We start from the raw sequence: 24,031 nt of genomic DNA on the forward strand, positions 1-24,031 counted from the left end.
TTTAAAAAACTTTTTTTCTTCTTTCCTGTAGCCGCCTGGATTCAGAAGGGCCTACAGCTCCCCTCTGTACAGCAGTGACCAACCAGACCCAAGTGAGTCCACTGAATCTGGAACGGCAATATATCTCTTGTGTATATAAATTTCTTAACCTTAAATTCAAGGCTGCTATCGCAAAGGAAACTAAGCACGGTGTCTGCATTTTCTCTTTAGCAACACTTGCAGTCATTATATTTAACAAGCTGCATTTAAAGATTTTTAAACTTAAATGTGCTTGAAATGATTAATTTAATGACAGCAAAATTTAAAAAGAAAAACATTTTTAAAGGACAGTGCAAAGCAGACGTTCAAGCAACATTCTGACCTTTGTGTTGGGAAATAATATTTCTTAGAAAAACAGCAGAATGTGTTGTGTCACTATAACCCTGATCCTTTTATCCCAGTGCGTCATACATTTAGTTAACACTAAAATAAAATAAAAAAAACAAGTAAAGTGAAACAGCAAACACTTGTTTGGTTATTTTCCCTCCATAATTCACATTCACTTACCTTCACTTTGTTATTTCCCCTGGTCCTCCGTGCAGCAACTGAAGTGGCTCCAACTACTAAATATCAGTGATTTAATAAGAAGAAGAATTTATCACGATGGTCACGGTAATTTTAGCATTTTAATTCTTTGGTTTGTTCTTGTTCCAGGGGGAAATGATTGTACAGTATACACCCTTAGTGACTTGAAAAAAACAATAATTGTGTACACAAGTTTATAATCTATAATCTATACAGGGGTCAAAAGTATACATGTGGTCTCAAATATATACATACAACCCCACTAAAAATTGGTTCAGTGTCTCTCAGCAAGGTATAACCTGACCAGAAAAAATGGTAGTCATCAACGAGCTTCTGACATAATGATACACTTGACCATTCATCTTGGCAGAATTAGTATAAATTTGTTGGCTTCCTGCTATCCAACCAGCCATGTTTCAACCATCTAGCTGTTGATTTGAGGTGAATTTGAAGAATTTGTAGGTAGTCCTCCTTGTTCATTATTCCGGCCGCTTTGTACACTATAACAGTACCACTGGCAGCAAAACAGCCCCAAAGCATGATGCTACTACCACCATGCTTAACAGTTGGTACAGTGTCCTTAGGTCTGAAAGCTTCACCTTTACTCCTCCAAAAATACCACTTGTCATTGTGGCCAAATAGTTATATCTTTGTCTTGTCTGATCATAACATTTTTCTCCAGGAGGCATTTGACTTGTCCATGTGGGCTGCTGCAAATCTTGACCAAGCTTGAAAGTGGTGTTTTTGGAGCAGAGGTTTCTTTCTTGGTCAACACCCACTCCGTCCAGAGTGATGTAAAAGTTACTACACTGTGGACAGTGACACTGGTATTTGAACAGTTTCAAGTTCATGGCAGGCTTGAATCTTAGTGGTTCCTGGGTTCCTTCACTCTTCTGCAGGTGACATTCGAGTCTTCTTCCAGATCTCGGCAATCTGGTGACACATTTGAATAACTTATGTACAATTGTTTGAACTGATGATCTTGGAATCTGCAGATGTTTAGAAATATCTGAATGAGTAAATATAGTTTTCCTTTTTAGATTAACTCTTCGGGATCTTGAAAACATAGACTAGTCAATCTAGTGCAGTGTAGCAATTCTTATACTCCATGTTGATTTTGTGTTTATCCCTGTCCTTAACCAGACAACCCAAACCGGAACGACCCAGTTTTCGACACCCTGCGGGTTGGCGTCATCATGGCAAATAAGGAGCGTAAGAAGAATGAAAATGATAAGAAAAATGTAAGCATTTATAATAATCTTAATCAAAACATAAAATCTATGAATTTCAACAGTTTTCAGGGACTGACTCACTGCAAACAAAATAAATACAATTTATGTAATCAAGAAAATGCAGTGTTTGAAATCATTTTAAGAACAGATTTCATGTTTTATATATAAAATATGAGATCAGTGCTGGTTTTTTTTTTAACTTTTTATTTTGTACTATTTCCAATTTTATAGTACATGCAAACAAAAATATGAAAAAAGAACACAAAAGAAACAAACTAAAAGAAATAAAGGACACCTAATCTGTGGAAGAGGGGAATCAGTGATCAGTGCTGTTTTAACACTGCTGTGTCCTCTAGATGATGATGATGATGGAAGAGGAGGAAGAGGAGAACCAACAGCCCAAAGAGAATGAGGAGGGAGGAGAAGGTAAAGTTAAAGCAAGAGCTTATCTCTGTGGTGTAAAATATGCAAGTTAGTCATAAAAGATATGATTGTGTGATGTCTGATACTCAAACAGGGAAGCCTGATGATAAAAAAGAGAAAGGAGGAGACAAAGCAGATGACAAGGTAAGCAGTCGATTATTTCATACATGTAACGCTTTGTTGCTAAGTAGCACCATACGTGCATGTTTTGTTTTTAATTTAAATTTAATAACATTTGCCATATAAATTAGCATCCATGCTTTTTTTGTCCCTAGACTAAAGGCACTTTCTCCCAGTCCCACTATTACCTGGCTCTCTACCGCTTCAAGGCCATTGAGAAAGATGACCTTGACTTTCAGTAAGAAAATCACAATCAAATCTGAACACTAATGAATAATTATTTCTATTTTGTTAAATTTAATCAACTTTCAGTTTTAATATAAAGCCAGTGACAAAAGCACTTACTGAGAATGTGTTTACTAGCCCTGGTGATCGGATCACAGTGTTGGATGACTCCAATGAAGAGTGGTGGAGAGTGAGTTAAAGTTCTTAGAGGTTTACAAATGCTGTTTCAGTTTGTGCTATTGATGATGAGTACACAAATTCTGCTCTGTGTTGTCAGGGAAAGATGGGAGAGAAGTCCGGCTACTTCCCCGCCAACTACCTCATAAAAGTCCGAGCATCAGAAAGAGTTTACAAGGTGACGCGCTCCTTTGTGGGAAACAGAGAGATGGGACAAATTACACTTAAGAAAGACCAGGTAACTTCAGTATGTGTGTGTGTGTGTGTGTGTGTGGTTTAAGGAGCTTGGAAAGAAAAGCATCTGGGATCTTTAAGTTTCCTTGAAGATGTTACACCTCTCATCTGAGAAGCTTCTTCAGTTCTAAGAGCAATTGGTATGGAGTCCCAGATTTTAGGATCAACAGGGGGTCTGTGACCCTCTTGGGGACACTCCCATAGGGCTTAAAATCTGGAACGCTTTCCTTTCCAACCTCTTTAGACTACGATGACCTGGATGACTGAGAACCTTCACAGACAGGTGTGTGTGTGTGTGTGTGTGTGTGTGTGTGTGTGTGTGTGTGTGTGTGTGTGTGTGTGTGTGTGTGTGTGTGTGCGTGCGTGCGCGCACACACATAAGATAGTGCATTTTCTTTTCTGCAAAAAAGTGTGTAAAACCACTTGAATTAAAGTCAAAAGTCTGCACTTCAATACATTTCTATTGTTTGATTTGAAATCCACTGTGTTTTTGTACAAAGATGTGTCTTTTATAAATTATGACCCAAATTGTAAATCAAAGTTCTTTGTCTTTATAATAAAAAGGTTGCTTAATCTGTTGTCACTCTGTGTTTCAGATTGTGGTGAAGAAAGGAGATGAGAAAGGCGGCTACTTGAAGGTCAGCACTGGACGCAAGCTGGGCTACTTCCCTGCCGATCTGCTGCAGGAGATCACTGTGACTTAATCAACCTGATATGAAATGGAAAATCCATTGCATAATAACGAAAAGTATTAGCGAGAACTGGAGGTCCTGATTTTCTACATTTACTACTAATAGAAAAGCTAAATATAGCTGTGCCTTTGACATAATGGTTTAAAAGTCATTTTCACTAATGCCTGCAATGAAGAAACATTTAGCTGATTTATTGGTTTTGCTGTGAACGGCGTAGTTATGCAAGTGTTTGATTTAATTTAAAGTATGAAAAGAGCAAAATTTTCTTTGATTGGATTTGTAAATAATTTCACATGTATGACTCTGAAAACCTTAACCAAGATAAGAAAAAAATCTGTGTAAAAAAACATCAGTGCTATACATTAAATTGTTTAGTGTGTTTGCACCATTTAATACAATTAAGTGGGTGTAATGCTTGTAGTGCCTAAAGAATTAAACCAAAAATGCTCTTAAGAACTGTCTGTGATGCTTTCTTTAAAATGTAGAAAATAAAACCTCATCTGAGAATAAATGGTATATTTATTTTTTCTATGGCTTGTATTCTGTATTAGTTTGCCGTGAAGTGACCATTTCCGAAAACAAGGGGTAGTCAGCAGCAATGACTCTTCCCTGAAGTCATGTGCCATTAAAAATCCATCAATCAAAATTTTTTATAAGCAGTTTCATAAAGAAACTTTTTTCCTCAGTGAAAATATTATTTTTTTATTTATATTTACTGCATCATATCATTTAATCACAATTACTAAAAGGAAGCTTTTTGGTGGCACATAAGTTAAAGAGAGCGTTACACTTCAAGACAGAAAGCCTAACTTTTACATATAAAAATAAATATTTTTACAGATAAAGACTTTTATGGGATTACCAAATCCAGATAAAGAAGTGCTCTTAATATGACCTAACATGTCTCCTACAGACCTCTCACACCCTTGTTTACTGTAAGTTTGGTCAGTGCAGCGCTAAGGGCCTGGGTGCACATAATCACAGACGAAAGAGATGGGTCATCTTGGCATCCTGAATGTGTTACTTCCTCAGTTTGCTCCAGGATTTTGACTATAGCCTCTGTTAAATCAACTGATGCTAAGACATACCCACAAAGATCCATCTGTGCACACTCTGCTCCTGTATCTCTGAGTTTAGCTTGTCAGTTTGTCAGTATTGGTAATTTGCCTGGCAGCACTGTCTACACTAACCACAACATGACACCCTTCAGTAGCACCTGTCACTATTCTGATGCATCCATTATTAGGGACGAAGAGCTCAACAGTAAATCTGCGTGGAGCCATGCTCTGCCACTATTCAACAAATGTCCTGCAGCTGTTGCAAGACTTCTATAGGAGTGTGAACTCTTTGAGGAACCTTCATACTGAGCAATGCACTGATAGGCTTGTGTATACCATATCCACCCCCTGACAATCCAAGACAGGTAGGAGTCAGCTGAGAATTTTATCTTCCAATTATTAATGTGCAACTCACAAAACTGCCTTCGGTGCTCCCAGGGTCCGCTTTCCTTTTTGTTTACACTCTGGTGCAGTTCTCTTGAGACTTTGTATCTGAAGTGAATGCATGTGTGGAGCATTTAGTGAGGTGTGAGTTTGCATAATCATTTGTTCTCCACAAATGGATATGGAAAAGGTCTGTGCAAAGCATCATCAGAGATGCTGATATAGTGCCAGAAAAGTGATTTCTGTAATTGGCAAAAATTGACTGACTGTATTTAAACTGTTGTGACTTGTTGGTGTATAATTTCTCAAACATATGTCAAACATATGGCTCATGAATGATATCATGTGATATATGATATAGCAAACAACACTATTGTCACAAGGTAGAAACTGCAAGTTTGTGGCAACGTGACTTTTACATATCCTTTATTTACCCAGCTAAAAAGTCTCTTTGACATTAAAAATGTCTGTTTTTAGGAGAGATCCAGCCAATACGGCAGCAGAAATCGCAAGAAATATAACATACTAGGTCTATAAAGATATTTTATAACCTAGATGATATTTGCGTAACAGGTAATTTCCTTACTTTATAGTTGATACCTTCGTAAATCCCCGCTTGAGTACAGCCTATCTACCAATGTAAGCAGCTATATGAGACGTAAAAACAAACACCGGAAGTCACGTTTTGCACAACACTGTGACTCCCTCACCTCTGCTCAGTCCTCTTATAAACCCTGCATCAACATTAGTTCTAGTAAAATCTTTCCAGATGGCGCTCTCATTATTCCGCTGCCCCGCGTGCTGTGTGTGAAATCAGCACAACTGTCACAGTCATTAAAAACTTCAGCTTTTACAGTATCAGTTGCAACCATGACTGTCCTCGGTTGAGGGATTCAAACTTCTCAACAGCAGGAATAAAGGTCCGCGTGCAGACGCTCGCGCTCTTTTACGTCGCGTACTGTTTACATTTAATCTACAAACAGATTTAAATAAATGTACTCTCGTTAACTTGTGCTTATAAGGGAGCAGCCATTTAGTTCCGTTTGCCGTCCCCTTTCTTCGGATTTTATTTGTTGTTGGAAACCCGCTTCTATGCGCACTGCTGCCGACCAGCGGACGGAGAGAGAAAGAAGCGGATAGTTTGTTTTTTCTCTTCCGAACTCTTTCATGGCATGCATTTTTAATTTCTCGTTGCTATTTGTGCTGATTGGGACCCGATGAATGGAAAAACAAAGAATTATCTTTCACCTGATATAGTTTCTGAGAAAAATGATATCCACATATGAGGACATTCTTTTTAAATTTTGATAGAACACTAAGTCACAAAAGTGCAAAACTCTTTATTTTCCTGAGTACAAAAACAAAATGAGAAACAACAACTGTGCCCCTTTCAGCAATATGGCTTATTTGAAGTGCCGCTAACAGTTGCAGGAAGACGTATGTCTGTTACAAAGGTGAAAAAATGAACAGTAAAAGACTTCTGAACATGGAACACGAAACATTTCGTTCCAAAACTGCTACTTAAAACTCCCCCCCGTGGGAACATGTTTACACCTATGTGTGTAAAATTTAGTATTGTGGTCTAGACAACCCAAAATGTGATGTCCACAGGTTAAATTTTTTTTAAAGCTCTAACATCCACTGTGAGGCGATAGTTAGAAAATATCGTAAGCAGATACTAGCAAAGCTGTGCAGTGATTGCATTGTGTCACATCATTCTTTTACTTCGTGTGTGTTCATATTGGGAGTGGAGAGAGTGGACAGTTTCCGGTACCTAGGTGTACACATAACTCAGGATCTGTCATGGTCCTGTCACATTAACACCCTGTTTAAGAAATCTCACGAGCCTCTCCTCAGAAGGCTTGGAGACTTCCATCTGCCACTGAGGGTGCTTAAGAACTTCCATCGAGAGCATCCTGACGGGAAGCATTTGCACCTGGTTTGGAAACAGCAGCAAGCAGGACAGACGAGATCTGCAAAGAGTGGTGCGCTCGGCCGATCAGATCTTACTGACCTGCTGTCCGTCTACACCAAGCGGTGCAAGAACAAAACCAGGAAGATTATGATGCACCTCTCCCATCCCAACAATGGACTTTTCTCACTGTTGAGGTCTGGGAAGCGCTTCTGCTCCCTTAAGGCCAAACCAGAGAGAATGAAGAGGAGCTTCTTCCCCCAGGCTATTTGGGCCCTGTACCAGGTGTAGGACTGGTCTCTCATACACACGGTCACTGCACGCACCCTGTTATTTGCACACTGATTATAATTTATCTCTTAAATAGTTAATTGCACATTCTTTTTTACTGTTAATTTTATCTTGTGCTTTTGTTTTATTGTTCTTAGAATTTGTTGTTTCTAATCATTACATTTTATCATAAAATGTAAACTGTAAACTCTACTGTCGTTTAATAATCGGGCATTGCACAGTAATAAGCATTTCACCACATGTCACAATGTGAGGTTGTGTGCGCGACAAACAAACTCTGTAATTGGTGCATTCGTTGCATATTGGTAATTCTGAAGACATGCTTTGAGTTTCTGGAACATTACGCTGAAGTGACAAAGTATTATTTTTAACATATAGAAGAAGCCCCGCAAACGCAGGACATCAAAAAAATTGAGTAAAACTCTTGTTGTTCCTCTCCACGGAAATCTTTAGTAAAAGGCGAAAGATTTATACGATCTGAAGAGAAACAAGAGTGCTGACGAGATTTCGGCTACGTGAATGACCTCATTTCTCCCACTGGCATAATCACTTACGGTTTACTCAAACAAACTACTGAGTTTATCTTTGATGCGCAAAGATAAACCTTTACTGTAAATATCCCTAATACATGCACCAGAAAGTTATTGAGGGCGACAGATAAATGTGAAATACTTATTCTAAAGCTGCTTTGCGCGTGGCATTGTGGTATTCCCACAATGCCACGCGCATTGTGGAGACCCCGCCCCCTGTGTTTTGTTAAGCATCTCAACAATGGCTAAATATCTTGTTTTTCTTTTAAAACATGAGGTGACTCTTGAATAAAAGAATCAATAGTCTCTGAATGGTGTAACATTTATTTATATGTTTATCGGAGTCTATTATGAAACTGCTGCTGAGTTTCAATAAAGTACAGTTTTATAAATAGAGAAGAGCTGCCCTTGACACAACTTCCTGTATCACAGGGGCGTTTCTGGGGGTGACCAACTGATTTATTTATTTGTACTTGTATGTTTTGTCAGTGACCTTAGGACTATTGTGATGCTGAAGGCAGATTAAAGCCCAACTTAGGGATTCTTTAAGTGATTCCACAACTCACTGTTACTGTAACACATGACACTTTATTAAAGTGGATGAAACAGGAATACATGAAAACAGCACTGCAGGACAGTCAATCAGTGAACTTGATTATGAACGCAATGCAAGGGGCTTTACAAAATCAACTGTGTACAGTCAAAAGTGCCTGTCAGATATGCTGTAATCATACACGTTACCATCAACAATATCATTGTGAATGTTAAATGAATGTCACTTAAAGAAACTTTACAACGAGCAACATATACTGACAATAGCCATACACGGGTAAATGTGTTGTAAATGGAAATGCAGTAAACCTGCCTAGTATGACATTAAATATACGATACACTTACTACTTCATATATCTCACATCGTTTGTAACGAGACGCCGAAAGCACCACCCTCTGCTCGAAGAAGCTTTTGTGCGTGAGTGAAGGCAGCGACTCGGCTGAGCAGGTCCTGTGGAGGTTTGGTGAAGACCATACTTCTCACCCGGCCTGCTGACGAGGTGCAGGGGCATGTGGATTTATAACACGATATTCTAGTGTCGCCATCATCAGTTGTAGCCACTGAAAAGACTAGAAATGGGCGTAATACATTAGATGTTGGTTAGCGCGCAGCTAACATTTACCATAAAGTAAAAGGCTTAAATGAGCTATTCAGCCTCGTGTAATTTCAGTTAAATCCAGTAGCGTCTTAGAGTTAATAATTCACCGTAAACGTAAAAGAAATGCCAGTTTCCAGAAAAACTCCGGAGTTGCCGGCTGCTTCGCTATCCCGCTGCGGGTTGTTATTTTGGTGACGCAACTTCCGTCGACAGAAGATTGGTAGTCTACAGTGGGATTCAGCGCTTCACCTCAGACCCCGGGCCAATGAAAAGACGTAACCGTCTACAGCCACTGTAGACTTTGCGCTACCGTAGACACGGAGCGAACAGGGCTTTGTGTCGGCTCTGACAGACGCATACTTGCAAAACTGTGCAGTGTGTGCATTATGCCACATCATTGCTTTACTTAGTGTTTATCCTAGTGGTCATAGTGGTGCATTACAGCTGACACAGTGACTGCTTAACCTTATAACTATGGCTCTCTCCTTTAACATTATAAGAGAATCGCACTAATGCAAAGCATCGTTAAATTAATTCGGACTGTTATTGTTCCACTGCACAGAAAATTTTAATAATACGCAAAATATCTACACAATCTGAAGATAAATAAAATTGCCAACAAAACCACGGCTAAGAGAATGACGCCATTTCGCGCAATGGTATGATCACTTAAAGTTTACTCAAAAAAATTGAGTTTATCTTTGATACGTAAAGACAAACCTTTACTACAAATATCCATAATACATGCACTACAAAGTTATTGGGGGTGACAAATAAAGCTGCTCTGCGTGCATGGCATTGTGGGAATATGGAGACCCCGCCCCCTGTGTCTTTTAAACGCTTCTTCAGTTTAAAACATGATGGGACACTTGAATAAAATAATCAACGGTCTCTGAATGGTGTAATATTGAGTTCCATGTTTGTCTGACTATCGTGAAACTGCTACCGAGTTTCAAGTTTTATAAATAGAGGAGAGCTACCGTTGTCGTTACTTCCTGTATCACGTGGGCGTTCCTGGGAATGACCTTCGTCCAACTACTGTAGAAACCCAAATCTTACTTATGTAGCATTTACTTTTTTTTTTACATGGAAAACAAGCCCCACAAACGCAGGGCATCAAAAAATTGAGTGAAACTCTTGTTGTTCCTCTCCACGGAAATCTTTAGTAAAAGGCGAAAGATTTATACGATCTGAAGAGAAACAAGAGTGCTGGCGAGTACATGGCTAAGAGAATGACCCCATTTCTCCCACTGGTATGATCACTTACGGTTTACGCAAAAAAAAAAAAAAAAGAGTTGACTTTATCATTGATACGCGAAGATAAACTTTTACTACAAATATCACCAGCACAAGCAGCACATAGGTGTTGTGGAAGACAAGATGCATGTGAACTACTTACACTAACTGCTTTGCGCGCATGGCATTGTGGGAATACGGAGACCCCGCCTCCTGCGTTTTGTTAGACGCCTCAACGGTGAAAATTTATCTGGGTTTTCCTTTAAAACATGACGTGACTCTTGAATAAAAGAATCAGCAGTCTCTGAATGGTGTAACACGAATTTCCATGTTTATTTTAGTCCATCGTGAAACTGCTGCTGAGTTTCAATAAAGTCCATATTGGAGGATTGGTACATAAATACGGTCGGCATAAAGAGGCACACGATAAAAGGCCTTACTGACAGTTTACATTGGGAGTAATGCAACAAGTTTCAGATATTACATTTACTTCTTTTAACATTGAAAAAGAAGCCCCACAAATATGGGGCATCAAAAAATTGAGTAAAACTCTTGTTGTTCCGCTCCACGGAAATCTTTAGTAAAAGGCGAAAGATTTATACGATCTGAAGAGAAACAAGAGTGCTGGCGAGTGCATGGCTAAGAGAATGACCCCATTTCTCCCACTGGTATGATCACTTATGGTTTACGCAAAAAACAACCCAAAAATCCGACATTTTATTTGATGAAAAAATGTAAAGTTTTACTACAAACATCACTAACATATGCACCACAAAGCTGTTGTGCGTGACAGATAAATGTGAACTACTTATTCTAAAACTGCTATGTGCGCATGGCATTGTGGGAAACTTGGGAGACTTGTTAACTAGGACAGAGCTGTCTCTCACTGTTGCAAAAATGAATGGAGGTCTGTGGAGCTGTACCCCAGATAAGTAGGCAGCTTTTTAAAAAAAAAAAATTAAAACATGACGTGATTCTTGAATAAAAGCGTGAATCAACAGTCTCTGAATAGTGTAAAGTAGATTTCTATATTTATCTGGGTCCCACAAATAACTAATGAGGAATTTAAAAAATATGAGGATTTTTCACTTAAAATTACATATTTATCCAATATTCCAGTCCCTGTTGTATTTATCATTTTCTTATGGATGCAAATGTCTAACACTCACCAAGTAGAGCTGGAGGGAATCAATCCAAATCCTGAGAATTTTAAAACCAATGCTGGAATCGGTGTCCGATCAATGCATGCATGCATGAGAGGACAGATGCTTTATGGCCAGCCCACTGAATTGTGTTCAATTTTAATTTTATTGGAAATGAAACTAAATATAGGCTACCTCAGAAATTAAATATGAAAAGTGTCTGGACATAATAACCTTTTTGTGTTGATGGTTGAGTCAATTGTATATATAAAATACATTTTGAGGGGCATACTATAACAACACTGTTATAGTATCAGACTAATACTAGCACGATTGGACCGATAGTGTAGACCAGGGTTGGCTGTCACATTGCTTGTTTTTGTGGATTTCACACACGTTTGCAGTGGTCAATTTGTGGAAAACAGACAAAACTTTGGAGGAAGGAAGTATTTTGTTATTTTGATGGGTGAAAAAAAAATTTCATGCTGTTTTTCTATCGAAAGACAAGACACAATTTTAGTCCTTTAAAATATAGACACTTATTAAAAAGCTGATATTAATTGCTTTGATATTAATCTACCTCTCACTATCTGGTTAAAGCCATGTGGTAATGTTTAACAAGAGGTCAGTCTGAGATAGTTGTCTTACTAGTTTTTGGATTGGTTGTCACACGTGACTAACAAGCCTCTGAGCATGACAAATGATTTTGCGGGTAGGCATTTAAAAGCAGTGATATTTTTGTTTCTTTGTTCTCTGAATGGTTTGTTTTGAGTCATTCATCAATAGCCAGCTCAAGAAAGTATGGTTTTGTTGTGTTGTCTGCCCAAACTAAGCTCACAAAGCTTGTGTCTGTGAAGGTTCTCAGTCATCCAGGTCATCGTAGTCAAAGGAGCTTGCAAAGAAAAGTGTCTGGACTTCTTTAAGTTACTTATCTCTGTATCTCTGGCATTTCAGGGGCATACATAACTGACTTGTGTGACTCTGAGGTATAGGACTGCTAGCTAAAGACTTGCAACCTCAAAATGGAAATCTCAGTTAGTTTCCTTACCTGGATGATCGAGCATGGATCAACCTTAAAAAGTACAAGAGTTCAGAGTCAGTTTGATATTGATGTCGTGGATTTTTAGACTGATCTGTTTGCACTGGCTTGCTGGCTATTGCTCAAGTTAGAAAATCTTGCACAAAACACTGCTTGTCTTCTTAAAGATGCAGGAAACCTCTCTCTATTTTTAATGATGTCAGTGATACATCTCATCAACACTGAGACATGAATGTGGAATCGCTTCTCAGTAGAATTTGTAACTGCATTTTAAAGCACTGTAAATTCCTAATTTCACTGCTCATACATCGAATAATTCACTGATTTATAGTCATAGTTTAATTTAAGTAACATTAGGTGGAGTCCATTTCTAAACTTTCTGATGTCTCTATCTGAAAAAATGAAATACAAAGTTACGCATAATTTCTCTTCAATCTCTACTGAAACCCAACTGATAATTATAGGGACCACCAACATGGCCTGTCACAAAGTGTCAGTGTGTTGTTAATAGTTAATTATTTTTGTAACAATTAACTGCAAAAATAGAAGGTATAGGTATTTTGAGATATACCTTCAACTTCAATTTAATGAAGGAGTGGTTATTGAAAGATGTTTCAGTGATCATTAGTTCACACAAAGAGTGAAAATTGTGACAACCAAGCCCAATCTAGCATACTTCACTGCACTAGATACTGCTGTTTGCTTCAGTGTTATATATCAGAGATTCAAACTCGTTTTAGATTGTGGGCCACATACAGCCCACTTAAGATCAAAAAAGTGCATAAAACGTTTGGGTGACTGATGAATGTCAAAACTTTAACTCAAAACTTTTACATGCTCATTGCACAGATTGTTCTGTAGTTGTAAAATATAATAAGTACTTGCTTAATTTACTTAATATTTGAAAAATATCAACTTTCCTGATTGTTTATCTGCTAATTAATCACTTTGATGTGGTATGAAAGGCAATGAGGTTTGGCAGTCTCAATAAGTCAGAAAAGCTGCTAAATGTATTAAAATGTCATAAGTATATAATGCATGCACCTATTCTCAGAAATCACAACAGTGCACTAGCCAAGAATTCTCTGTCTACAGTGCAATTAATTATTTGTTTTTTAAGCAGATCACAAGCCCCACAAACGCAGGGCATCAAAAAATTGAGTAAAACTCTTGTTGTTCCTCTCCACGGAAATCTTTAGTAAAAGGCGAAAGATTTATACGATCTGAAGAGAAACAAGAGTGCTGGCGAGTACATGGCTAAGAGAATGACCCCATTTCTCCCACTGGTATGATCACTTACGGTTTACGCAAAAAAAAAAAAAAGAATAAAAAGTTGACTTTATCATTGATACGCGAAGATAAACTTTTACTACAAATATCACCAGCACAAGCAGCACATAGGTGTTGTGGAAGACAAGATACATGTGAACTACTTACACTAACTGCTTTGCGCGCATGGCATTGTGGGAATACGGAGACCCCCGCCTCCTGCGTTTTGTTAGACGCCTCAACGGTGAAAATTTATCTGGGTTTTCCTTTAAAACATGACGTGACTCTTGAATAAAAGAATCAGCAGTCTCTGAATGGTGTAACACGAATTTCCATGTTTATCTTAGTCCATCGTGAAACTGCTGCCGAGTTTCAATAAAGTCCATATTGGAGGATTGGTACATAAATACGGTCGGCATAAAGAGGCACACGATAAAAGGCCTTACTGACAGTTTACATTGGGAGTAATGCAACAAGTTTCAGATATTACATTTACTTCTTTTAACATTGAAAAAGAAGCCCCACAAATATGGGGCATCAAAAAATTGAGTAAAACTCTTGTTGTTCCTCTCCACGGAAATCTTTAGTAAAAGGCGAAAGATTTATACGATCTGAAGAGAAACAAGAGTGCTGGCGAGTGCATGGCTAAGAGAATGACCCCATTTCTCCCACTGGTATGATCACTTATGGTTTACGCAAAAAAACAACCCAAAAACCCGACATTTTATTTGATGAAAAAAGGTAAAGTTTTACTACAAACATCACTAACATATGCACCACAAAGCTGTTGTGCGTGACAGATAAATGTGAACTACTTATTCTAAAACTGCTATGTGCGCATGGCATTGTGGGAAACTTGGGAGACTTGTTAACTAGGACAGAGCTGTCTCTCACTGTTGCAAAAATGAATGGAGGTCTGTGGAGCTGTACCCCAGATAAGTAGGCAGCTTTTAAAAAAAAAAAAATTAAAACATGACGTGATTCTTGAATAAAAGCGTGAATCAACAGTCTCTGAATAGTGTAAAGTAGATTTCTATATTTATCTGGGTCCCACAAATAACTAATGAGGAATTTAAAAAATATGAGGATTTTTCACTTAAAATTACATATTTATCCAATATTCCAGTCCCTGTTGTATTTATCATTTTCTTATGGATGCAAATGTCTAACACTCACCAAGTAGAGCTGGAGGGAATCAATCCAAATCCTGAGAATTTTAAAACCAATGCTGGAATCGGTGTCCGATCAATGCATGCATGCATGAGAGGACAGATGCTTTATGGCCAGCCCACTGAATTGTGTTCAATTTTAATTTTATTGGAAATGACACGAAATATAGGCTACCTCAGAAATTAAATATGAAAAGTGTCTGGACATAATAACCTTTTTGTGTTGATGGTTGAGTCAATTGTATATATAAAATACATTTTGAGGGGCATACTATAACAACACTGTTATAGTATCAGACTAATACTAGCACGATTGGACCGATAGTGTAGACCAGGGTTGGCTGTCACATTGCTTGTTGTTGTGGATTTCACACACGTTTGCAGTGGTCAATTTGTGGAAAACAGACAAAACTTTGGAGGAAGGAAGTATTTTGTTTTTTTGATGGGTGAAAAAAAAATTTCATGCTGTTTTTCTATCGAAAGACAAGACACAATTTTAGTCCTTTAAAATATAGACACTTATTAAAAAGCTGATATTAATTGCTTTGATATTAATCTACCTCTCACTATCTGGTTAAAGCCATGTGGTAATGTTTAACAAGAGGTCAGTCTGGGATAGTTGTCTTACTAGTTTTTGGATTGGTTGTCACACGTGACTAACAAGCCTCTGAGCATGACAAATGATTTTGCGGGTAGGCATTTAAAAGCAGTGATATTTTTGTTTCTTTGTTCTCTGAATGGTTTGTTTTGAGTCATTCATCAATAGCCAGCTCAAGAAAGTATGGTTTAGTTGTGTTGTCTGCCCAAACTAAGCTCACAAAGCTTGTGTCTGTGAAGGTTCTCAGTCATCCAGGTCATCGTAGTCAAAGGAGCTTGCAAAGAAAAGTGTCTGGACTTCTTTAAGTTACTTATCTCTGTATCTCTGGCATTTCAGGGGCATACATAACTGACTTGTGTGACTCTGAGGTATAGGACTGCTAGCTAAAGACTCGCAACCTCAAAATGGAAATCTCAGTTAGTTTCCTTACCTGGATGATCGAGCATGGATCAACCTTAAAAAGTACAAGAGTTCAGAGTCAGTTTGATATTGATGTCGTGGATTTTTAGACTGATCTGTTTGCACTGGCTTGCTGGCTATTGCTCAAGTTAGAAAATCTTGCACAAAACACTGCTTGTCTTCTTAAAGATGCAGGAAACCTCTCTCTATTTTTAATGATGTCAGTGATACATCTCATCAACACTGAGACATGAATGTGGAATCGCTTCTCAGTAGAATTTGTAACTGCATTTTAAAGCACTGTAAATTCCTAATTTCACTGCTCATACATCGAATAATTCACTGATTTATAGTCATAGTTTAATTTAAGTAACATTAGGTGGAGTCCATTTCTAAACTTTCTGATGTCTCTATCTGAAAAAATGAAATACAAAGTTACGCATAATTTCTCTTCAATCTCTACTGAAACCCAACTGATAATTATAGGGACCACCAACATGGCCTGTCACAAAGTGTCAGTGTGTTGTTAATAGTTAATTATTTTTGTAACAATTAACTGCAAAAATAGAAGGTATAGGTGTTTTGAGCTATACCTTCAACTTCAATTTAATGAAGGAGTGGTTATTGAAAGATGTTTCAGTGATCATTAGTTCACACAAAGAGTGAAAATTGTGACAACCAAGCCCGATCTAGCATACTTCACTGCACTAGATACTGCTGTTTGCTTCAGTGTTATATATCAGAGATTCAAACTCGTTTTAGATTGTGGGCCACATACAGCCCACTTAAGATCAAAAAAGTGCATAAAACGTTTGGGTGACTGATGAATGTCAAAACTTTAACTCAAAACTTTTACATGCTCATTGCACAGATTGTTCTGTAGTTGTAAAATATAATAAGTACTTGCTTAATTTACTTAATATTTGAAAAATATCAACTTTCCTGATTGTTTATCTGCTAATTAATCACTTTGATGTGGTATGAAAGGCAATGAGGTTTGGCAGTCTCAATAAGTCAGAAAAGCTGCTAAATGTATTAAAATGTCATAAGTATATAATGCATGCACCTATTCTCAGAAATCACAACAGTGCACTAGCCAAGAATTCTCTGTCTACGGTGCAATTAATTATTTGTTTTTTAAACAGATCACAAGCCCCACAAACGCAGGGCATCAAAAAATTGAGTAAAACTCTTGTTGTTCCTCTCCACGGAAATCTTTAGTAAAAGGCGAAAGATTTATACGGTCTGAAGAGAAACAAGAGTGCTGGCGAGTACATGGCTAAGAGAATGACCCCATTTCTCCCACTGGTATGATCACTTACGGTTTACGCAAAAAAAAAAAAGAATAAAAAGTTGACTTTATCATTGATACGCGAAGATAAACTTTTACTACAAATATCACCAGCACAAGCAGCACATAGGTGTTGTGGAAGACAAGATGCATGTGAACTACTTACACTAACTGCTTTGCGCGCATGGCATTGTGGGAATACGGAGACCCCGCCTCCTGCGTTTTGTTAGACGCCTCAACGGTGAAAATTTATCTGGGTTTTCCTTTAAAACATGACGTGACTCTTGAATAAAAGAATCAGCAGTCTCTGAATGGTGTAACACGAATTTCCATGTTTATCTTAGTCCATCGTGAAACTGCTGCCGAGTTTCAATAAAGTCCATATTGGAGGATTGGTACATAAATACGGTCGGCATAAAGAGGCACACGATAAAAGGCCTTACTGACAGTTTACATTGGGAGTAATGCAACAAGTTTCAGATATTACATTTACTTCTTTTAACATTGAAAAAGAAGCCCCACAAATATGGGGCATCAAAAAATTGAGTAAAACTCTTGTTGTTCCGCTCCACGGAAATCTTTAGTAAAAGGCGAAAGATTTATACGATCTGAAGAGAAACAAGAGTGCTGGCGAGTGCATGGCTAAGAGAATGACCCCATTTCTCCCACTGGTATGATCACTTATGGTTTACGCAAAAAAAACAACCCAAAAACCCGACATTTTATTTGATGAAAAAAGGTAAAGTTTTACTACAAACATCACTGACATATGCACCACAAAGCTGTTGTGGGTCACAGATAAATGTGAACTACTTATTTTAAAGTAGCTTTGCGCGCATGGCATTGTGGGAAATATGGACAAACATTTTGTTACAGGGCAAGCAATAAGAGCAATCTCTGAATTGTCCACTAGATGGCGGTATGATATCTCATTTTGACGGCATCCACATTTTTAAGACATCTATGTTATCATCTACATGATCCTAACGCTAACCCGAACCTATAACCTATTTATTTATTTGTTTGTTTATCTAAAGTTGACCCTTCCAAGTCTTGGCAATCAGTGCACACAGAAACATCCCTGTAACAGACAGCATCAGAAATGTTTTTTCCAACATTTTTCCCCAAACCTTTTGCTTGTCTCTAAGGAGCAATGATGACTTCGATCTCACGTGGTCAGTGAGAGAAGGGATCTCTCATAGACATTATAATTAAAACAAAACAGCTACTTTAATCCTCAACACTTCAAAAGTAATACACATACATATTTTCTAGCAGCCATATACTGTATATATTTTTTTAAAAGATAAAAACATAGCCTATGTCACAAACTGTTTTGAAGCCCTGAGTTCAACTCTTTGGCTTCCATCTTGGGTTTTTAAAACTGGACGTGATGATCGACAGAGATATAAAACGATTAGTTATGTCTATAACTTCTGTTCCCTGAAGGAGAGGAACGAGGTACAACACATAAGTATGGGATATCACGCCCTCGCGTGTCCTGGCTGAAGAAACCTTTATTCACGCCTTTACGGCAGATGACGTGTGATGACACGCGCAAGGCCCCGCCCGCACATATAGCCGCTGCCATCACCGTCATCCCTCAGTTCGATAGCCGCTCTTCACCGAGCCAACTGCTCAGTGGGGCCACCCTGTGTTGTACCTCGTTCCTCTCCTTCAGGGAACAGAAGTTATAGACATAACTAACCGTTCCCTTTCAGTCGATTCACTCGGTACAACACATAAGTATGGGACCTATATACACGCCCCGCAGAGCAGCCACCGAACCGGAACGGGACCACCACCTCCTTAGTGAGTGGTAGACCCAGCAGAAAGGACAGCATGAGCCACCGAAGGGGCTGTAACGTCCAACCGATAAAACCGCACAAAAGTGTGCGGCGACGCCCAATTAGCCGCTGCACAAATATCAGCCACAGGCACCCCTCTAAAAAGAGCCCATGAGGTCGCCATCCCCCTGGTGGAATGAGCTCCCACCCCGTGGGGCAACGCAAAACCTCCGGTGCTGTATGCCAGCGAGATAGCTTCTACAATCCAGTGGGACAGCCTCTGTCTGGACAGAGCTCTACCTCTATTCGGATTAGCGAAGCAGACAAACAACTGGTCACACAAACGCACATCCCGAGTGCGCTCAATGTAGGTGCGTAGCGCACGCACCGGACAAAGAGAATGCACCCTCCTCTGCTCCTCAGATTCAAAAGGAGGGGAGCAAAAGCTCAGCAACTCAAACTCCATTGAACTATAAGATGCAGGCATGACCTTGGGAAGATAGGCGGCATTCGGACGCAATACGACCTTGCGGCCATCAGGAGAAAACTGTGTGCAGGCAGGATGCACAGACAGCGCATGAAGGTCCCCCACTCGCTTCGCCGAGGCCAAAGCGAGAAGTAATGCGGTCTTATATGAAAGAAGTTTCATATCTACCGACTCAACGGGTTCAAACGGAGGGCCACAAAGGGCCTCCAGCACCAAAGACAAGTCCCAAGCCGGGACACTGGACTTAAGCACGGGCCTCAGCCGGCGAACCCCTTTCAGAAAACGCACGGCGAGGGGATGCGCACCTGGTGTCACCCCGTCAAAACCGATATGACAAGCAGATATAGCCGCTAAATAAACCTTGATCGTCGAAAACGAAAGGCCTTTATCCAACAGCTCCTGCAGGAATGTCAAAACATCCACAATAGAGCACTGAAATGGGAGAGTGTGGCGGTCCTGGCACCATCGCTCGAAGGCTCGCCATTTGTAAGCGTACAAGCCTCTAGTAGACGAGGCCCTGGCGCTCTGAATCGTCGCTACCACACTAGGTGGCAGACCCTTAGCAACCAAGTTTAACCTCTCAGCAGGTAAGCATGAAGGTGCCACAGATCCGGGCGCGGATGAAACACTTCCCCCCCCGCCTGAGAGAGGAGATCCCTGCGGAGAGGAAGCTGCCAAGGACTTGCTGCAAGCAGGCTGATTATTTCTGCATACCACGACTTCGCGGGCCACCAAGGGGCCACCAGGATCAGAGAGAGGGAATGCCGACGCACCCTCTCCAGAATTGGAGATATCATTTCCACTGGGGGAAATGCATACAGGAGCACGTCTGGCCATTGGTGCGCTAGCGCGTCCAAGCCCAAGGGTGCATCGTGGTCGATTATGGAGAAGTACAGGGGGCAGTGAGCATTCACCCTGGAAGCAAAAAGATCTATTTGCGCCTCGCCAAATAGATCCCAAATCTGAGCCACTATTGAAGGGTGTAACCTCCATTCTCTCACCAGAGGACCCCCCCTGGAGAGAAGGTCCGGCCCCAGGTTCAGGTGGCCCGGGACATGGGTGGCTCTTAGAGTCAGAAAATGAACACTGCACCATAACAGCAGAGAGCGAGACAGCTGCAACAGGGGAAGAGAGCGTGTTCCTCCCTGCCTGTTTATATAAGACACCACTGTTGAATTGTCCGTCCTGACTAAGACATGCTGGCCCTGCAGGACTGGACGGAAACGCTTTAGAGCTAAGAACACTGCTAACAGCTCTAAGTGGTTGATGTGCAGCTGGCGCTGAGCCGCGGACCAGATCCCTCTCACTGACGCACCCTCGCACAGCGCTCCCCACCCACTTAGGGAAGCATCTGTGGACACCACCTTGCGAAACAACACCCTCCCAATCCGAGAGCCCTGGTGCAGTAGCCCGGGCTCCCTCCAAGGACGGAGAGCTAGCATGCAAGACGCAGTTACCGGCAGCCTCCTCCGGAGGTGACGCGAAGCACACAAACGGTGAGAGAGAGTCCAGCGTTGAAACGCTCTCATTTTCAACAGCCCAAGCGGCACTACGGCGATCATAGATGCCATCATGCCCAACAAGCGCAATATCGTCTGGAAACGCAGTCTGCGTCCCAGCTGAAATTGAGCGAGGCAGCGATGAAACGCGGCCACTCTGTGCTCTGACAACCGTGCGCGGCTGGAAAGAGAGCATATTTCCAGACCGAGAAAAGCGATCTGTTGACCTGGGATTAGCGAGCTCTTCTGAAAGTTCACAGAGAACCCCAGTGTCTGAATGTGTGACAGAACCCTCGACAGCTGCGTCTCCGCCTGTTCTCTGGAGCAAGCCACGAGAGCCCAGTCGTCCAGGTAGGCCAAGATGCGGATGCCCCTCTTCCTGAGGGGCGCTAGCGCTGCCTCGGCACATTTCGTAAAGGTGCGGGGAGCGAGCGACAGCCCGAACGGCAGCACTAGGTATTCGTAGGCTACGCCCTCGAATGCAAACCTCAGAAACTGCCTGTGTTTCGGGTGTATAGCGACATGAAAATAAGCATCTGTTAGATCGATTGTCGCAAACCAATCTCCCGGGCCGACTGCACTCAGGAGCTGTCTGAGTGTTAGCATCTTGAACCTGTACGTTCGCAGGTACGTGTTCAAGACTCGCAGGTCGAGGATGGGACGAAGCCCTCCCCCTTTCTTCGGAATGACAAAATAACGGCTGTACCAACCTTTGTCCGTCTCCGAAGCGGGGACCACCCGTATTGCTCTCTTCTGTAATAGCGCCTGTATTTCCTCTCTGAGTACCAAGGCTGCCTCGGGGTTGACAATCGTGTTCACGACTCTTTGGAAACGAGGCGGCTTGACCCGGAACTGCAACCGGTAACCCATGGCAACGGTTTGCAGCACCCACGGAGAGGGGGCGCAAGCGCGCCACTGAGGGAAGTGAGCAGCCAGCCGGCTGGCCTGCAGCACTGACGGCGGGGCGCCGTCGCCCCCCAGTGTGTCTGCAGGGGACTGCATCCCCTGCCTGACCTGGCTCATTTCGCCTGCAGGTTGAGCATTTGAGATTGTTTGAGAGTAAACAACACTCTTTAGTGATTGCAACATGGGAACATGTACATTTATACATTTTGTTGGGTGCACCTTTTCCGGGGCATAACAATGAAAAACAGCGGGAACACTCGATGTGGTCGCTTGAACATTCAACACATCTGAACCGTGTGCAGGGGTTATGTGCTTGGGAGACCGCGATAGGGAAGTGCAGCGCCTTCTGGGGCTGACAACCTGAACAGAACTTAAGCGGCACCTCTTGTGCGGCAACAGAGGAGTAAGAGCAGCGTCTCCCTGCTGCCGGATCCCTTCCCCACTCGCAATCACAGCTAGGAGGGCTGAGGCTTCTTCCTCCTGGGCGTCGGGTCCCGTCGGGGGCCCGGGGGAGGGCCTTTGCCCCAGGCCGACTGGCGTGGAGCTCGGGCCGGAGTACGTGCTCTCGCCGGCGGCCCTCCCACTCCAGCAGTGGGCGCCGGTCTCTTGCCAGCTGTCAGAGGAGCGGCGGGCCTGTGAGAGCTAGCAGTGGGCTTGGGCTGGGGCTGGCGTCTGGGGATGATGTCGCGCAGAGCTTCCGTCTGCTTCTTCCTCAGATCGAATCTAGCCTGAATGGCTTCAAGTGAATGTCCGAATAACCCAGCCGCAGACACTGGTGCGTCCAGATACACAGCTCTGTCTCTATCAGGGACGTCGGAGAGGGTCAGCCACAGGTGCCTCTGCGCCACCACTGTCGAAGCCATCCCTCTGCCCAGGGAGAGCGCTGCACAGCGAGACGCACGGAGGATGTAATCCGTGGTGACTCTAACCTCGTTAAGAAGAGGTGACAGCGGGCTGTCCTCCGGAACCAGCGATCCAAGCTCCGCCAGGCACATTGCTTGGTACGTCTGGAGCATGGTGACGGAGCTCATGGCTCGAGCGGTGCCGGCCTGAGCCCGATAAATCTTCTCCAGCTGCGAGGCCGAGAATCTGCAGTGCTTGGACGGCAGAGTTGCGGGGCCACCGACACCATGGTTATGGGACGGGGCCAGATAAGCAGCCAGAGACGGCTCCATAGGGGGTGGGTTAGCTAAACCAGCTCCCTCGGCGCCGTCCAATTCCATGTACTGTCCATAGCCGGGCACAGTGACGCGGGTAGACAGAGGTTTGTCCCATGACGCTGTTAGCTCGCAGAGAAAGTCTGGGAACATGGGGAGGCAGTTTTTGGCCGTTGCGGGCTCCGGTGGAAGGAAAAAACCCGCAAACCGCGACGGCTTCCGAGCTGGTGGAGGAGAGGGCCAGTCCACCTGCAGCTTCTCAGCGGCACGGTGAAACAGGGAGAAAAGAGAGGTGTCATCGTGGCCGACCGGCGCAGCAGCGGCGGCATATTGGGTCGACAATGAGCTCTCCTGCTCATCCTCCGACAAACCATGGATGTCCAGGCCGATGTCCAGCACGTCATCGTCTTCCTGGGGAGCGCTGGCGGGCTTCAACCCAGGCTGAAGCCCGTCAGCGCTCCTGCATGGTTCCGGTCCGTCATCGGCTAACCCGTCAACGTATTCCATGTGGTCAGCCCAGCTAATCGCGGGGACATCGACCTGAAAATTTTCGTCTTCGGACTCGGACGAAGCCGGGGCTCCAGACTCGGAAAGAAGAGGGTCATGCCGTGCGACAGCCGAGCGTCCCAGCACTCTTTCCACAAACGTCACCCGTCTTTCCAGGGTCGAGCGTCGGAGCTGGCGACAAAACGCACAAGCTTCGGGCTCCGTCAACGCTCTCCTAGCGTGGACGATCCCCAGGCAGACAGGGCAGGCATCGTGCTGGTCGCTGTCGTGCAAAGAGAAACCACATCCCTGAGGACAGGGGCGAACAGAAGATTTCTGCTTTGCTCGCTTCGGTTTGGAGTCCATTCCCAAAACGCAAAGCGAAACGCTGCACAAGAAAAACTTGAAAATAGCGCTCCGCGGGCAGCCTACGCACCAGCTGGGCGGTGGAGGCTAACACCAACAGGGGCAGTTAAGCTAGGTTCAAGTTGGCAGACAACGGAGCTAACTAGCAGTAGCTAGCTAGCCCAACTCAGCAGAGGTGTTCTCAGCGAGGTGAAGAGCGTAAGAACT

The 24,031-nt window shown here is 42.2% G+C and overlaps 1 protein-coding gene and 1 long non-coding RNA gene across 3 annotated transcripts in view; one reads left to right on the forward strand and one right to left on the reverse strand.

Moving 5' to 3' along the window:
* The window catches only part of stac3 (SH3 and cysteine rich domain 3), a 33,887-nt gene that overhangs the window by 2,403 nt on the left and 7,453 nt on the right, over positions 1 to 24,031 (forward strand). The window contains exons 6-13 of one of the 2 annotated variants that reach the window (XR_013973598.1): positions 32 to 92; positions 1,708 to 1,805; positions 2,153 to 2,222; positions 2,314 to 2,363; positions 2,495 to 2,577; positions 2,703 to 2,754; positions 2,842 to 2,979; positions 3,572 to 5,090. Coding sequence is in view for 1 of the 2 variants with exons in the window: in XM_080898130.1 (XP_080754256.1) it covers positions 32 to 92; positions 1,708 to 1,805; positions 2,153 to 2,222; positions 2,314 to 2,363; positions 2,495 to 2,577; positions 2,703 to 2,754; positions 2,842 to 2,979; positions 3,572 to 3,679 (660 nt within the window). In the remaining variant the exon portion in view is untranslated. Of the gene's footprint in view, positions 1 to 31; positions 93 to 1,707; positions 1,806 to 2,152; positions 2,223 to 2,313; positions 2,364 to 2,494; positions 2,578 to 2,702; positions 2,755 to 2,841; positions 2,980 to 3,571; positions 6,216 to 24,031 lie in introns of those variants that run through there. The other variant, XM_080898130.1, reaches the window with a different exon arrangement.
* LOC308407738 lies at positions 8,411 to 9,198 on the reverse strand. The gene is made up of 2 exons (XR_013973714.1): positions 9,101 to 9,198; positions 8,411 to 8,964 (listed from the first exon to the last, which is right to left on the reverse strand). It is a non-coding gene; the product is annotated as an uncharacterized lncRNA (long non-coding RNA).

The sequence above is a fragment of the Rhamphochromis sp. 'chilingali' genome (genome assembly GCF_963969265.1).
Source record: "Rhamphochromis sp. 'chilingali' genome assembly, chromosome: 12".
Lineage (NCBI taxonomy): Eukaryota > Metazoa > Chordata > Actinopteri > Cichliformes > Cichlidae > Rhamphochromis > Rhamphochromis sp. 'chilingali'.